Raw genomic sequence first — 15,307 nt, forward strand, 5'->3', positions numbered from 1 at the left:
CGTGCTTGCTGAGAACTGAACTCAGATTCTCTTGCAAGAGAAGCAAGCGCTCTTAACCACTGAGAGTTTGTTTCCCCCTCTGGTAGACATTACACACAAAACAAAACAACCATAGGTCTAAGCAGGAGGTGTGAGGGTGTATCAGAGTTCTGGGGAATCATTCAAGGGAAAGATAAGAAACACCCAGATGTGGGTGTGTGCACGTCTCAAGAAAGCCATGAGTAAGCGTCTTTATCACAGCCATTTGGGTGACATGAAAGTTCCATCTTAAAAGGTTTATAAAGCATTTAAATGAGATCATAGGGTGGCTCCTGAGGTACACGGGATAGGGTTACAGCTGATCACGTAAAACCTTAAGTCCCAGGCATTACACAGGAAGTTGACAAGTATTTACCATATGGCATGTAAAACCATAAGCAAAAGTTTATAGTCTCCCAGGAGTGTCTGGGGAAGAGTAAACAATAGTGAAAGGCTCAAGCTTTAAGCATTGTCTTAGATTTCTATTGCTGTGAACAGACACCATGACCAAGGCAACTCTTGTAAGAGACAATATTTAATTGAGGCTGGCTTACAAGTTCAGAGGTTCAGTCCATAATCATCAAGGCGGGAACATGACAGCGACTAGGCAGGCGTGGTGCAGTAGAAGCTGAGAGTTCTACATTTTGTTCCGAAGGCAAACAGAAGACTGGCCTTCATGTGGCCAGGAGGAGGGGCTCAAAGCCTAACCCACCCCCACCCCCCCACCCCCGCCGAAGTGACATACTCCCTTTAACAAGGCCACACCTACTCCAACAAGGCCACACCTCCTAATAGTGCCACTCACTGGGCCAAGCATATTCAAACCACCACAAGCGTATTTTGTTGCTATTTTAACTTTTTAAAAGTTTTTACTTATAGTTTGTGGTCGCTTGCCTGTATTTACAACATACATGCAATATCTTTGAAGACCAGAAAAGGGCATCAGATTCCCTGAAACTTGAGTAACAAGTTGTTCTGAGCCATCCAATGTGGGTACTAGAAACTGACCTTGGGTCCTCTGAAAGAGCAGTGAGTGCTCTTAAAGGCTGATCCATCTCTCTAGCCCTGATTTTAACATTGTTATTTGAAATATCTCTAAATAAAAGCAATAGTCTTTGAGTAGGAAAGTTCCACAGCTTGATATATATCATATATATATAGATATAGATATATATATATATCACATCGCTATCTCTATATCTTGTGTCTGTGCTTCTATTCTGCCTCAATGTGACTTTTATACTCTTTTCTGCAGTCTGACAATGTTTGAACTTCTTACCATAGCACAACAAATTATTCTGCAAACCTTGGAGTACCCATACACTTTAGGAAAGTAAGTATGGTTTAAATTACTGTACCCCATCCTCCCACCGGCCACCAACCCCATCATATTATCTTTCATCAAGGGGATCAGAGAAAACCCATTCAAGAGGCCATATTTCAAGATTCCCTTAATTTGCTCAACCAAGTAGTAAGGAGATGCATCATTCACGTTGCCTGAACAAAACCAACATAAACACACACACACACACACACACACACACACACACACTTTTCTGATAACATTACTTCATTTTCCTTAAGGCAACCACCTCTCACTCTATGCTAAGACTTCAGGCATTATTTCAAGGTTTTGGAATTATTATGTGACACAGGCATAGCTTTTTTGGATGTTCCATTCCCCTGGAGATAGAGAAAAGACCCAGCTGGGTCAATGATGCTGCTTGGTTGGCATTTCTGGAGTAAGACGTCTCTTCCTCTGGGTTAGTGTGCTAAGCGGATGTTAATCTGGATAGCTGTCGGCCCTTTGTGCCCCCCAAAAATGATCCCAATGCAAGGAGGCAGCCAAGCTGAGAACCCCAGGTGACAAAACTCAATTCTGGTGACACCATGCTTGTCCTTGGATCCAGCTGTCCCTAAAGGCAACTACTTCCAGGCTGTCTAGTCACAGGCGTGTGTCACTCTTCTCACGTTTTTTTTTTAATCAGGTCACTTTGGGTTGGCCTTTCAGCCACTTGCAACCAAATCACTGGGTGATTCACAAATCTGAGAGCAAATGACACTTCAGCACACATTCTTCCAACTTCCTTTCCTAGCCCTAAGCAAAGTTTCAAAGTAGAATATGGCTTCTGGGATCCTGCCTCCAGGGGACCCAGGTAGGTAAATCCCAAGCCTACAGACGCCTGTGTGAGTCAGACACAGGGGTCACTTCAGAATCCGGATGCTCATTTTTTGTTCGATGTTCATCTTCTCTAAGGACTGGGGAGAGATGGGCGTGGTCAAGGCAAGAGGCTTGAATCTCAACCCCTCCCCTGGAGTCCTAGCATCTCCCAGAATGCCCTCCTCCCCAGTCTGTCCCATCCTCCAGTTAATTGTATTTCCCTGCCCTTCTGTCCTGGGCACTCCTGATCTCAACCCCCTCCTAACCTTGGTGAACTCCAGGAAGGACACGGCCCCATCCCCATCCTCATCAGCTTCCTGCACTGTGCGGTCTGTGATGCTCTCCAGCTGCTCATCTGTCACCTGGACCCCAACCATGAGGCGGAGAACCTGGGAGGGGAGAGAAGAGGCAGTCATAGAGAAGAGCCACAGAGGCTGCTCCTCCAGCCCCAGCCTTGCCCACCTCACCCCGTAAGTTATAACCAATTTTTTCTCATGCACTTTTTCACCATCAAACTCAATTCCCCCTACAGCCTGTAGCAAACACCTGCCACCGTGTCACTGTCTAGTTGTATAACCCAATCGACACCCATCCTCCACTCCACAACACCTTACCCTCCACCCTAACTTTATCATCTATCCCAGAGTCTTGGCACTAATGACATTTGGACCTAGATAAGTCCTTGATGTGGAAGGCTGTCCTAGGTGTTTAGGTGTGTATAGCAGTATTGCTGGCCCATTCCTGGTAAAAATCAATTGGGTGATCTCTTCCCGGTAATGACAACCAAGTATCTCAGATACTGGCAAGAGGCAGCATTACTCCCAAGTTGGGAATCTGAGCTCTATTCCCAGTCTCTTACCTATTTCCTCCCCATCCCTTGTCCTAACTAACCCGACACCATCCCATCTCAGGTCTTACCTAACACACAATCATTTGCAACCCCAGTCATCACACACACACACACACACACACACACACACCTCCATTTAACCATCCTGCCCTGCCCACATCACATCTGATGCAGCCATGGTCTTCTGACCTGTAGCATTTCATTCCTGGAGATCTTCCCATCGCGATCCAGATCATAGAGCTGAAATGCAACTGGGAAAGGAGAGGGAAAAGGAGGTGAGGCTCCTGAGCTGACAATAAGTCCTCACCAGGCTCACGGGAGGAGGTGGGGGGCGGGGGCGGGCTCTCGGGTACCCTGATACGGATAAATTAGGCAGGTCTCACACACTCACAGCGCAGTTTGTTCATTCTGCTGTTTAGGGGTTCAGGTTGTTTGGGGTCTCGGAGTGTGGCATCTTCTTCATCTATAGGTCGAAAATAAGCCAGGACCCTAGCAAAGCCTGCGAAATACAGTCTCTGACTTCTAGAGGGGCAGGGATGGAGAAGGTCAATGGTCACCCAAGCTGCCACCATCTGAAGCCTCACCTCCCACCCACGTCCATTTCCCCTCCGGTCAGCCAGTAGAGACTTCACCCGTTTGGGAAGAAGCTGTCTATAATGCGGTCACCCAGGGGATTCACAGCCAGCGCTCCGATCTGCTGGAGGTCTAGGCGGCTGTGAAGACAAAGCAACGAAGGCAAAAGTGGCAGATGAAGGTGTCAGTGAGGGGGTGGGGCCAGAAAAAACAGAGGCAAAAGATCTTAAGATCTGTTCCGCTCACCTCAGGTAGCCCTTTTCATCCCTGTCCAGGGCTTGGAACCGGTGGTAGAGGCGGAGCAGGCTGGCTTGCGAGACTGCGGAGAGGAGGTGGGGATGAGTGCGCAGAGGACTCACAGGTCCTTATTGCCAGGCCCCTTGTGACTTGGGGTGCGCTGTAGAAACCCCCGGCCAGGTTTCTACAAGAAAGCTTATTCTCATCTTTAACGCCCCCCCCCAACATAAAAGGGTCATCTATCTCTCCACCCTCAGCACGACTTCAACCATAAGGAAGAAGTTGAGGGGTGAGGATAAAGGGAGAGTTACCCTTGCAAGACCAGGTGTGGAGTCGACTCCGCTGGAGGGAGCTTGGCTCCAGAAAACACTAGGTTGGAGAACCCAGGAAGTTCCCAGAGCCCAGGATATAGCTCCCCCTGCATCTGTCCTCAGCTCAGCCTTCAGCCTCCAGCCGAGCTCAAAGACACCTGAGTGAATCTGGTCCATCAACCCGGACTGCCTCAAACTTGGCTCTCAGGTACCTTGCGATCCCGGACACTGGGTCTCAGTTTCCCAGCTCCAGAGGCGCAAATTCCCAGACTCAGATTCCAAACCCTCTAAGTCTCTGCGATCTGGAATACTCAAGCTACATTCTAGTGACACACACACACACACACACACACACACACTACACTAAACCTCCTCCTGTGCCCGCCCACGAACTACTGGGCTGCACTGACCACCACCACTACCAGCACCCACACACTCACAGCCCGTCTCTCTGCGAATGTGCTCCACGTCTGGAATGAGCGCGATATGAGAGCTTCGTGAGCCCATGGCAGAGCCACAGGAGGAGAGGAGCAGCCAGGGGAACCAGGAGTCCTCTGCTTCCTCTCTTCTCCCGTCCAAAAGGCGCGGCTGCCCAGTGGCCCCAGAGCCGAAGGTCACGGGCCTGGAGAGCAGCCAGAATCTAGGCGTTTTTCGCCTGCCACCTACAACTCTGGGAGAACAGAAAACAATGCCCGGGGTAGCAGGTCAGAGGGGAAGGCTGAGAACAACTGGTCGTTTCAGCCCGGAGATTGAGGTCGCCAGAGGCTGGGCAGCGATGCCAGGGCCCCGCCTTCCTCACACCCGTGTGAGCCAGTTTTCTCCCAACACTCCCTAGACACAAACCCACCTCCTCCACAGGACCTCCCAGATCCGCTCAGCCAGTGCTGCTCACTCAGTTTAAATCCTACTGGGCGGGATGAAGATTTTCTTCTGGGGAGCAGAAGAGGGGGCAGGGAGCAGGGACGGCTCCCTGGGCAGGAGGGATGGGGATGGGGAAGTCCAGGCTCCACTAAGTGGCACAGCATAGGCATCCCAACTACGCTCTCCTTATTCTACATAAGGCCACGATGTTTTGTCTATGTGGGATTATCATGTGGCTGAACTAATTCTTAAGATCCACGAAGCCTCCGGACACCAGCACTGAGGAGGTTGACGCAGGAAATTAGCCATGAGTGGGTGGCTACTCTGAGCTACATGAGTCCTAAGCCAACCTGGGCTTCCTTGTTTCTCAAAACAAACAAATGTGTTAAGATTTATCCAAAATCCAGACTCCTGGATTCTCTGAGAAATCAGAAATTCTGGGGCTAACTTTTCGACTGAGTGGGACGGCATCACCTGCCATACAAGCCCAAGGCCCTGGGTTTGACCCATGGCAGTGGACTGGGGAAATTCCTAGACATTTTGATATCTCGAACGAGAGGCTATTTGCCACAGTGCCCAAACAACCCATGTTCACTCCCCCAATGTGACAACAGCTGTGTAACCTCTTAGGCTTCTGACCAGTTCCCAGCACCGACAAGCCGAAGTCTGTGACCTGGCTTAAAAGTCTCAACAGTCACCTCACAGGTGGCATTCACACAGCAGTCTATCAGAACGTAAGCATCTGAAGAGGATGCGCTGAGACAGAAATGGAGAAGCACAGGCAGGTCATGAAGAACCAACCGATGTCTATCTAGATCACGTAGTCCATGTAACACCCCAGAACCAGTATGCTAGAACTCAACTCGGAGAATTTGCAATTTTAGGGGCCCTATAAGAACAAACTGAACACAACCTGAACTGTGGACAGGAACTTAGTGACATTCAATAAAGTATTTTTACAAGAATCGAGGCCGAATTCCAGATTGATTCTCCTCGAGGTTTGTTTTGAACAACAACATACGTGGTAGGGTACCCTCAGGCGTAGGATGGGGCACTGTGCTGATACCTAGACAGCCCCCTGCTAACATTGTCCCACATAAACACAGGCAGGGTGCCCTTTAACCCTTCTACCTTGGGTACGTTTATTATCTATTAGGATGTATCAATAATAAAGCCTCCTCCATTTCTGTGATTAGTGAAAGAAGAGTGTGAGGCGAGCTGGATGCAGGATGTCGCACGCAGTAAGAGGCAAACAAATGCAAAAGGCAGCGTCTCATGCAACAGTACCAACAGAACAGCGGTACCAACAGAACAGCAGTACCAACAGAACAGTGGTACCGACAGAACAGCGGTACCAACAACAGAACAGCAGTACTGACAGAACAGCGGTACCGACAGAACAGCGGTACCAACAACAGAACAGCGGTACTGACAGAACAACAGAGTCGTTTTTTACTTCTTTGCACGCTTGACAAATTTCAACAGTAACAGTATTGCATACATTGAATGTTTCAAAGCATTTTACTTATTACTTGATCTCTAATGTGAGAAACATAGATAATGATTAACTGGACCCTTGGTTGCATCTAAAATACTGCAGAGAACAAACAAATAATTCTACAATATTTCTTTATCACAAATGATTGCCCCAGCACTTCTTTCTTCCACTTCCTTTTTTATCATCTTGAATTTTCTAAAATAACAACTTGTTAGTTATCATATAGTACACTGTTCAAAATCAGCACAAGTTTCAATGGACATCAATTCTAATTAAAATTATATTTTAAAAAAAATACTAAAGACAGTAGCAAGGCCTGTCCCTGCACCTGGGGCTTTGCTATATGCACTGTCAGTCCTTGCTAGACTTCACCACTGTTGTGTGTTGTGAACTGCTGAAAAGCACGCTGCCCTATTTCCTATAGCTATATGGGAACACCACAGTCATTAATAAAGGAAAAAAGCTTAGGGCTGAAGAGATGACTCAGCAGTATAGAACACCTGCTCTTTCAGAGGACCCATGTTCAGTTCCCAGCACCCGAATGATAGTTCACAACTGTTTATAGCTTTAGGCATCGGGGATCCAATGCCTTCTTCTGGCGTTGAGGGACCCAGGCATGCTTGTGGTACACAGACATGCATGCAGGCAAAACACCCACATGTAAAAACATTAAAAAGAATAAAGGACCAAAATTTAGGTGGGGTATGGTATCCCGTGCCTTTAATTCTAGAAGACAGAGGCAAAGACAGGTAGATCTCTGTGAGTTCAAAGCCAGCCTGTTTTAGACTTTCAGTTCTAGGCCAACCATGCATACACAGTGAGAACCTGCCACAAAGATAGATCAATCGGCTAATGTGAAGCGGTGCATACCTGTAGTCCTGGCACATGAAAAGCTGAGGCAAGAGAACACTATCCAAAGTTAAGGGCTATCCTGCGCTACATAGTGAGTTCTGGCAGCCTGGGTAACAGTGAGTTCCTAACTTAAAAAATATAAGAGGAAGAAGAAAAAAAAAAAAAAAGACAAGACAAAAGTGTCATTCATCTCTGGACTAGGAAGGTCAGGATCAGGTGGCTTTGTCTGAGTGTCTCTGCAGAGTCCCACATAGCTCAGGGCATCACATGACAAGTCCAACAGTGTATCCCTGCTTGGTGCTTCCATGTTCTCATAAAGCCATTGACCCAACCTAGACCACTCAGGAGGTTGGAACAGGGGGAATCACAAGTTCAAGGCCTTCCTGTTCTACAAAATGGACTCAAGGCCAGACTGGGCAACTTAGAAACTGTTCCAACATTTAAAAGTAGGGAACTGGGGTGGGGAGGGGCAGCTCAGTGGGTAAGAGTTCTTGCTGTGTAAAAGTGAAGGCTGAGTTTGACCCTCTAAGATTCCTGAAGATGCTGAGCATGGCCACACCTGTGTGCATGCACACACACATACACATGCACACACACACACACGTGCACATACGCACACAGATTTTATTTAATCTTCTTGTGTAAGGTGAAAGCTGTGTGGAAAATGTAGCTCTGGGATAGAAGAGAGCTTATCAACAAGCCTGTGGCCCTAGGTTCATTCCTCAATACTGCTACAAACAGGTATTTAGTTTTGAAACTACCCTACATCATCCTATCTACAAGGGTTAATAATCATTTGGGAGAGAGAAACAGTCTATTAGTCTCCAGCCTGGGACAGAAACTCAACTCCAAAGAGACTTGAAAGTATTGATCTAAAGAATGCTTGCTTCACTTTCAGACTAAATAACTGGCATAAAGGATACCGGATTCCTTTTCAGATGTCCCCCAAGGACTAAAGAATGTGGGAAGCTACCCTCCTCCCCCACAAACCCAGCCACACTCAAGGCCAGAGCTGGGAGTTAGACTGAGCCCAGGAAGAAATGAGCCCCTGATCCTATGCAGTAGTAACCTCTAGCAGGGTAAGAAAGGGGTTGCCAGCCTTGCCTCTGAGTCAACACTATGTTCAAATAAGTCATTCTAGTACAGTGACAAGCCCATATGCACAGCCATCCCCAGGGGGACCCTGTGCCAGGAGGTCTTCATGCATATAAGTGGGGTTTACACCAACTCCACACTGCATGCCTACATCTGTCCAGTTGTTTAGAGAATATTTCTGAAGAACCTATTATATGTGCTTCTATGTGTGTGTGTGTGTGTGTGTGTGTGTGTGTGTGTGTGTGTGTGTGTGTGTGTGCGTGTGTGTGTATTACTGGGGATGGAAACTAGAGCCTTGTGCATGAGTAAATGTTCTTGTTTTATGTCCTACCACTGAGCTACGTCCTCAGCTGAAGGCTTGTTTTTTTTATTTTACTTTGAAGTTTGCTAACTTTGGCAGTCAAGATGGCTTAACAGTTAAAGGCCCTGTCTGTCAAGCCTGAAGACCTGTGTTTGAACACCAGGAGGCACATGGTAGTAGAAGAAAACCAACTCCTGGAATTATTTCTCTGAATTCTGCATGTATACAGTGCCTTTACACACACACTCATACAATTTTAATTTTTTGTTTAAGATTTATTTATTTTATGTGCATTAGTATTTTGCCTGTGTGAGGGTGCCAGATCCCCTGGAACTGGACAGACAACTGTGAGCTGCCATGGGAGTGCTGGGAATTAAACCCAGGTTCTCTAGAAGAACAGCTAATGCTCTTAACCACTGAGCCATCTCTTAAGCCCTCAATTTTATTTTATTTTTTAAGTTGCTAGCTGTCTTAGGGTTTCATTGCTGTGAAGAAATGCCATGATCAAGATAACATTTATAAAGGACAACATCTAATTGAGGCTAGCTTAAATTTTCTGAGGTTCAATCCATTATCATCATGGTAGGAAGCATGGCAACACTAGAAGGAACTGAGTGTTCTCAGTCTTAATCAAAAGGCAGCCAGAAGGAGAGTGTCTTCTGGAGACAGCCAGGAGGAAGGTTTCATTCCACAGTGAGCAGAGCTTGAGCATAGGAGCCCTCAAAGCCTGGCTACACAGTGACACACTTCATCTAACAAGGCTACACCTCCTCCAAAACAGTGTCCCTTCCCATGGGCCAAGCATATTCAAACCATCACACCAGCCACGCTCGATGAAGTTCCAGTTAAAAAACAAATGCTCGGGCTGGTGAGATGGCTCAGTGGTTAACACTGACTGCTCTTCCAGAGGTCCTGAGTTCAATTCCCAACAACCACATGGTTGCTCAAAACCATCTGTAATGGGATCTGATGCCCTCTTCTGGTGTGTCTGAAGACAGCAACAGTGTACTTACATATAATAAATAAATGAATTTTTAAAAAAGAAGAACAAATGCTCAAGAACACTCAGGAAAACATACAACTCTCACCACTCAATAAACAGCCCAACTTAAAAATGGACAGAGAACTAGAATAGAAATTTCTTCAAAGAAGATGTATGGGTGTCCAGATAAATGGAGAAAAAGACTCTCAACATCACTGACCTTCAGAGGATGAAGAATCAAGCCACAGTGAGATATCACTTCACACTCACTGGAATGACTAGAGTTGATATCAACCAAAACAGAAGAAAACCACAAGCCTCAGTGAAGAGATGGAAAAAAATCAGAGACCTCGTGCATTGCTCATAGAAGACAAAATGGTGCATACATCATGGACAACAACTTTGAGATTTCTCAGTAAGTAAAAACTATCATGTGATCTAACAATCCTCTCCTAAGTATATACACAAAAGAATTGAAAAATAAAAGTTCACCTGTCAGTGGGAAGATACTGCAACAACAACAAATACTAGTACCATGTGACCCAACTCTACCCTCTCCTGGGTATTTTTGCCTGAAGGATTATTGAATCAGCTCATCACAGAGATGCTTGCATGTCTATAGTGATTGGTACACTGTTCACAAAAGCCAATATGGGAGCCAGCTTGGGTGTCCATCAACACATGAGGATGAAGAAAATGTAGTGTGTCGATATACAAAGGAATTTTATTCAGCCATAAGAAAAATGATATCATTGCATTTACAGGAAGGTGGGTGAATTGGGAATCATTATGTTCAATAAGATAAACCAAGCTCAGACAGGCAAGCACTGCATGTTTCGTACATTTATTATTTGTTTGTTTATTGTGGGGCCATTGTATGTACATGAAGATCGGGTGATGACTCAGATCAAGCCAGTAAGCAGCATCCCTCCATGGCCTCTTCCTCAGTTCCCGCCTTGAGTTCCTGCCCTAACTTCCTTCAGTGATGGACTGAAGCTGGAAGCTTAAGGTGAAATAATCCCTTTACCCCTTCAGGTGCTGTTGGCCATGCTCTTTATCACAGCAATCAAACCCCTAAGAAATCGTGGAGATTTGTCTCAGCCCTTTGGTCTTCAATGTTTTTCGTTTCAAGAGTTTTATTTCCCAAGTGCTCTTTTAAAACCATTCTTTGATGACTTAAATATCGAATACCTAAATTTTGGCCACCCCTATGCCACTCCATGCTTCTCATTCCCCTCCATGTCTTCCTCAGCTTTCTTATAGCACCCAGGGCCACCTCTCATCCCCTCCTCTGTCACACTGAACCTCCTCCTCCCAGCGAGTTCCCTCCTGCTTCCAGGTCTTTCCCTGTATGTGTGACCACCAAGTTTAGTTAGTTACTTGCACGAGTGTGAGGATGGGGGCAATTGTAGGAACATGGGCAATTTAGCAGCAGCTATACCACTGAAAGAAATGGCACCCCCTTTCCCAGCACCCCTTAACTTGTCCATAGTCCCTCAGTGAAGGGTGGAGCCTTGTGAGCCCAAGCATGGTGAAATGGAAGGGGGTCCAATCTTGTGTGGTAACAACAGTTGCCGTGGGTTGGTGAGCAAATTGCCCGTGGCATGTCAAAAGACACAGATTCACAGTGCTCCCTCCCAGTTCCTGGCTCTTACATCCTTCCTGCCCATTTGTCACGATGTCTCTTGAGCCTCAGGTGCCACAGTCCCTTATTCTCTGTTCTTTGAGCAGCTCTGAGTCAATGCTTTAACCACCATCCACTACAGAAAGACGCACCCGTGCTGGGAATAGACTAAATAGGACATGGTGGTGGTTGCACATCTGTGAACATATAAATATCTGTTGGCACTCTAAGTGGGAGAATCATACAGTATGCAAATTATATCGTAATACAGTTGTTTTGTAATAATAGCTTGGAAAGCTCTGAAAACAAAGGAACTAAAGATAAACTTGTTCATATATATTCTTTTTTATTATTGTTATTATTTCGTTTTCAAGATAGGGTCTCACTATGTAGCCCTGGCTGTTCTGGAACTTATTCTGTAAACCAGGCTGGCCTCAAACACAGCGATCCATCTACCTCTGCCTAAGGCATATGCCACCACCTGGCTCTTACGGATTCTTAAACATGCTAGTAAAAAGTTAGAGTCGCCTATGGTGTAATGGTGACGGGACAGACAGGAAAAACAGACAAGAAGCCTCAGAGGTGAAGAGCGACAACTGCTCTTACAGAAGACGCAGGTTTGTTTCCCAGCGTCCTCATGGTGGCTCACAAGCCTCTGCAACTCTAGTTCCAGGAGATGAGACGCCCTCTTCTGGTATCCTCAGGCACCAGGCACACATGTGCTGCACAGACATGCAAGCTGTGCACACACACACACACATACCCATACACGTAAAATAATAAGAAATGTTTTTAAAAGAAGTGGACATAAAAGCCAGATCCTAAATATACATGAGAGTTTGTCGAGTGATTTAAAGTAACATTTTAAAACAGGCAAGTGGCTAGAGAGCTGGCTCAGGGGTTAAGAGCATTGGCTGCTCTGCCAGGACACCTGGGTTTGATACCCAGCACTCATATGGTGGTTTACAACCATCTGTAACTCCAGTTCCAGGGGATCCAGTGGCTTCTTTCCATGAGCAGCAGGCACACATATGTACATGCAGGCTAAATACTCACACATATAAAATAAATAAATATTTTTAAAGCAGTGGAAAAAACGGGAGTTATTTTTAACTCCCATTTTAGGACATCTGTCTTCATAGGGAAGAATAAAGCTGTGCCCCTAACATCGTAAACAAAATAAACAGAGATTTAAACGCAAAATGAAACTATATAAAGACAGAAGAAATCGGCTTTGTTAGTATTGAGCAGGAAAGGACTTACTAAATGTGAAACAGAACAGAAATCAGAAAATATTATTAGATTCGACTATTGAAAATTTAAAACTCTGTCCTTGGACGTAGGATGTGGGGGGAGTCCTGGCTTTCATCTTGGGCAGAGCCCGGCTTCCTAGCTCACGTTCAACTCCATTCTCTAAAACCTGTGCCGATCCTTACACTGCGCGGGAAGCACAGACATTCAGCTTGTGTGCAAAAAGGTATAAAACCAACTAGAATATAAAAGTTTTGGTGCCATAAGGCCGTCAGTTCACGTCCACCTTGGAAGCCTGTAACAGATATGTAAATATTACATGAAAAGGCATCTTTAATATACTTTTAAAAATCATTTGAAAGTAATTAGCCAAGAGTGTGTGTGTGTGTGTGTGTGTGTGTGTGTGTGTGTGTGTGTAAAATTCATTTCCCTTTGAGGGCACTTTGTCTTTTGAAGGAGGCTGGGTGTCAGGGAGGCAGGGATGCTATGTGGTTAGTGCCTCAGTCGAGGGTAGGTTTCAATGGAGGCCTTGCTTTGGTCCCCAAAGTCATGCAGGACGCTCCTCCCAGCTGCGACATCTCCGGAGGCCATGAGGATGAGGTGAGGTTCGCACATCCAAGTCAGGCCGGTGTGAGGGTGCTGCCACCCCCACGCTTAGCCTGGACCAGAAGTCTCCTAGCTTTTGTTCTCCTCAGAGTCTTGACAGGCATACACACGTACGTGTATGAATACCTTTTTAGTAAGCGTTTCACAGTAAGCTGGTCTCCCCCTCTGCTTACTCCGAAGCTTACTGAGCCCACGGCTCGGAGGCCAGGCCAGGAACAGACCTCTTCCACAGGCTTACAGCTTTTCCAGCCACCTTGAAGCATCAGGGTGGGCAGTCAGACTAGAGGCGGGCTAGGAAAAAGCACTGTTTTTCTGCCCCAAAAGGGCAGGTCTCCTGAAACTGCATTAATTCTTTATAGAAATATAAACACTGAATTTATTTTTATAATAATAATAAAAAGAATTAAAAATAAAAAAGAAAGAAAAATATGGAAGAAACCAACTTAACATCTATATAGGGAATGTATAGTTTTGAAGGGAATGAGATGAATGTGTTTTTCTTTTCTTCCGGGGTTTATTTTTCTTTTTGCCTTGGCTGGTTGGTTTGTGTAGAGAAGATTTGAGATGGTACTGTATTCCAGTCAAAAGTGAGGTTTTGTAGTGGGCCCAAAATTATTAAGTAATTACTAAATTACTAAGCCCACACCAACTCCCCAACCCCAGTTCTGCTGTGTGGGAAGTTCTCCGCCTGATATCAAGGCAGAACCCCTGGTATCCCAGGAGGATGCTGACGGTCTAGGGCCCCTGCGAGCATCAGGCACCAGATGTGTTTGGCACTAGGGTACCTGGCAGCCAGCAAGGCTTAGCAGCCAGAGAACCAGGATGATGCTTCAGTTTTGACCTGTGAGAGCAAGAGCAGGTGGCTTCCTTCTCCTTAGCTGCTTAGCCATCCCTCCAGCTCCAGGAATGCTTTCTCAGATGCAGACTGGAAGCACCCATCTCCCCTTTCTACATACTAACACCAGTCTTGGTGCCACAGGCCATGGTAGAAGTGGGTTCCCATGAGAGTTGACTTTCTCTACAGATCTGTGTTTAGTAACTGAAGCAATGCCTTTTTTTTTTTTTTTTACTTCAGCAGGAAAACTTGAATCTTGGTATAAGCCAGAGAGAGTGCCTTGGGGCCTTTTGGATGGCAATGGAAATAAAGGCTTTACCAGGAGGACTGAGCTATCTCTCTGCTGAAGGATTCACTAGGGAAGGAAAAAAGTCTCTGAACTAACAGGCCGGCACAGTGTGTGGATGAGGACTAGAGGGGTCATCGTGGGACAGAGTAGACATGCAATGGGACTCAGGGGGTCCTCCCTGGGAGCACAGAAACAATGAAAACACAGTCATCTGTCAATTTGCACACCCATGCATACAGCCTCGGTTTAAGGCAGCTAGCAGCGGGGACAGTGGTGGCTTCCCAGCAACTCTTCCCTTTTTCAGACAGGGTCTCACTATGTACCACTCTGTGTTGCTATAACAGGATAGAATAAGCTGGGTAGTTTATAAATAATAGAGATAGATTTAACCTGCAGTTCTAGAGGTTGGAAGTACCTGGAGTGTGGCACTGGCCTGTGGGAAGAGCCCTCTTACTTTCTTGCTGTTCCATCCCATGACAGAAGGACAAGTGACAAGCTGGAAGGTAGGGGATACATTAGTAAGAGGGAGAGGGAAGAGAGAGAGAAAGAAGGGGGAGGGAAAGAGAGAGAGGTGGAGAGAGAAAGAGAGAGAGAGAGAGAGAGAGAACAGCCTGCTTTTACAATGAGCATACCCTCAAACCAACTCCCAACAACAGCTAACCCATTCATGAGGACAGAACTCGCTTGAGATAATCACCACTCCCTAGGCCCCACCCCAACGCCTTTGCCCTGGAGAGATTAAACATACATCTCCAAGACACCATTCAAACCACAGTCCCTAACATCCAATCGTGCCCTGAAAAAGAACCCCCCACCAACCTCTGCAGGAATCACTGAGGCAGAGCTGTGGCCTTGCAGTGGAGGTGACATGGATCTTGTGACCCACAAGCCACCCTGACAGGGAGAGGCAGATCCTGAATGCAACAATTTTTTTTTTAGCAGAAGAGGAAAGGATGCTGAGCA

At 46.2% G+C, this 15,307-nt stretch overlaps 1 protein-coding gene across 1 annotated transcript; it reads right to left on the reverse strand.

Annotated features, from left to right (window-relative positions):
- Positions 1-752: 752 nt before the first annotated feature.
- Positions 753-4,751, reverse strand: Chp2 (calcineurin like EF-hand protein 2). The gene is made up of 7 exons (XM_021167875.3): positions 4,591-4,751; positions 3,849-3,921; positions 3,662-3,742; positions 3,421-3,551; positions 3,219-3,280; positions 2,446-2,568; positions 753-2,277 (listed from the first exon to the last, which is right to left on the reverse strand). Exons 1-7 carry the CDS (start codon positions 4,655-4,657, stop codon positions 2,224-2,226), a joined length of 591 nt encoding a protein of 196 aa, XP_021023534.1. The 5' UTR covers positions 4,658-4,751; the 3' UTR covers positions 753-2,223.
- Between the last annotated feature and the right edge of the window lie 10,556 nt (positions 4,752-15,307).

Source organism: Mus caroli, unplaced genomic scaffold (genome assembly GCF_978045245.1).
Source record: "Mus caroli unplaced genomic scaffold, Mus_caroli_1 scaffold_8, whole genome shotgun sequence".
Classification (NCBI taxonomy): Eukaryota; Metazoa; Chordata; class Mammalia; order Rodentia; family Muridae; genus Mus; species Mus caroli.

Coding starts and splice junctions, on each gene's coding strand:
- Chp2 (XM_021167875.3), bottom strand. CDS start 4,657: ATGGGCTCACGAAGCTCTCATATCGCGCTCATTCCAGACGTGGAGCAC. Junction 3,922..4,590: donor CATTCGCAGAGAGACGGGCT/GTGAGTGTGTGG, acceptor TCCTCTCCGCAG/TCTCGCAAGCCAGCCTGCTC. Junction 3,743..3,848: donor GATGAAAAGGGCTACCTGAG/GTGAGCGGAACA, acceptor TTGTCTTCACAG/CCGCCTAGACCTCCAGCAGA.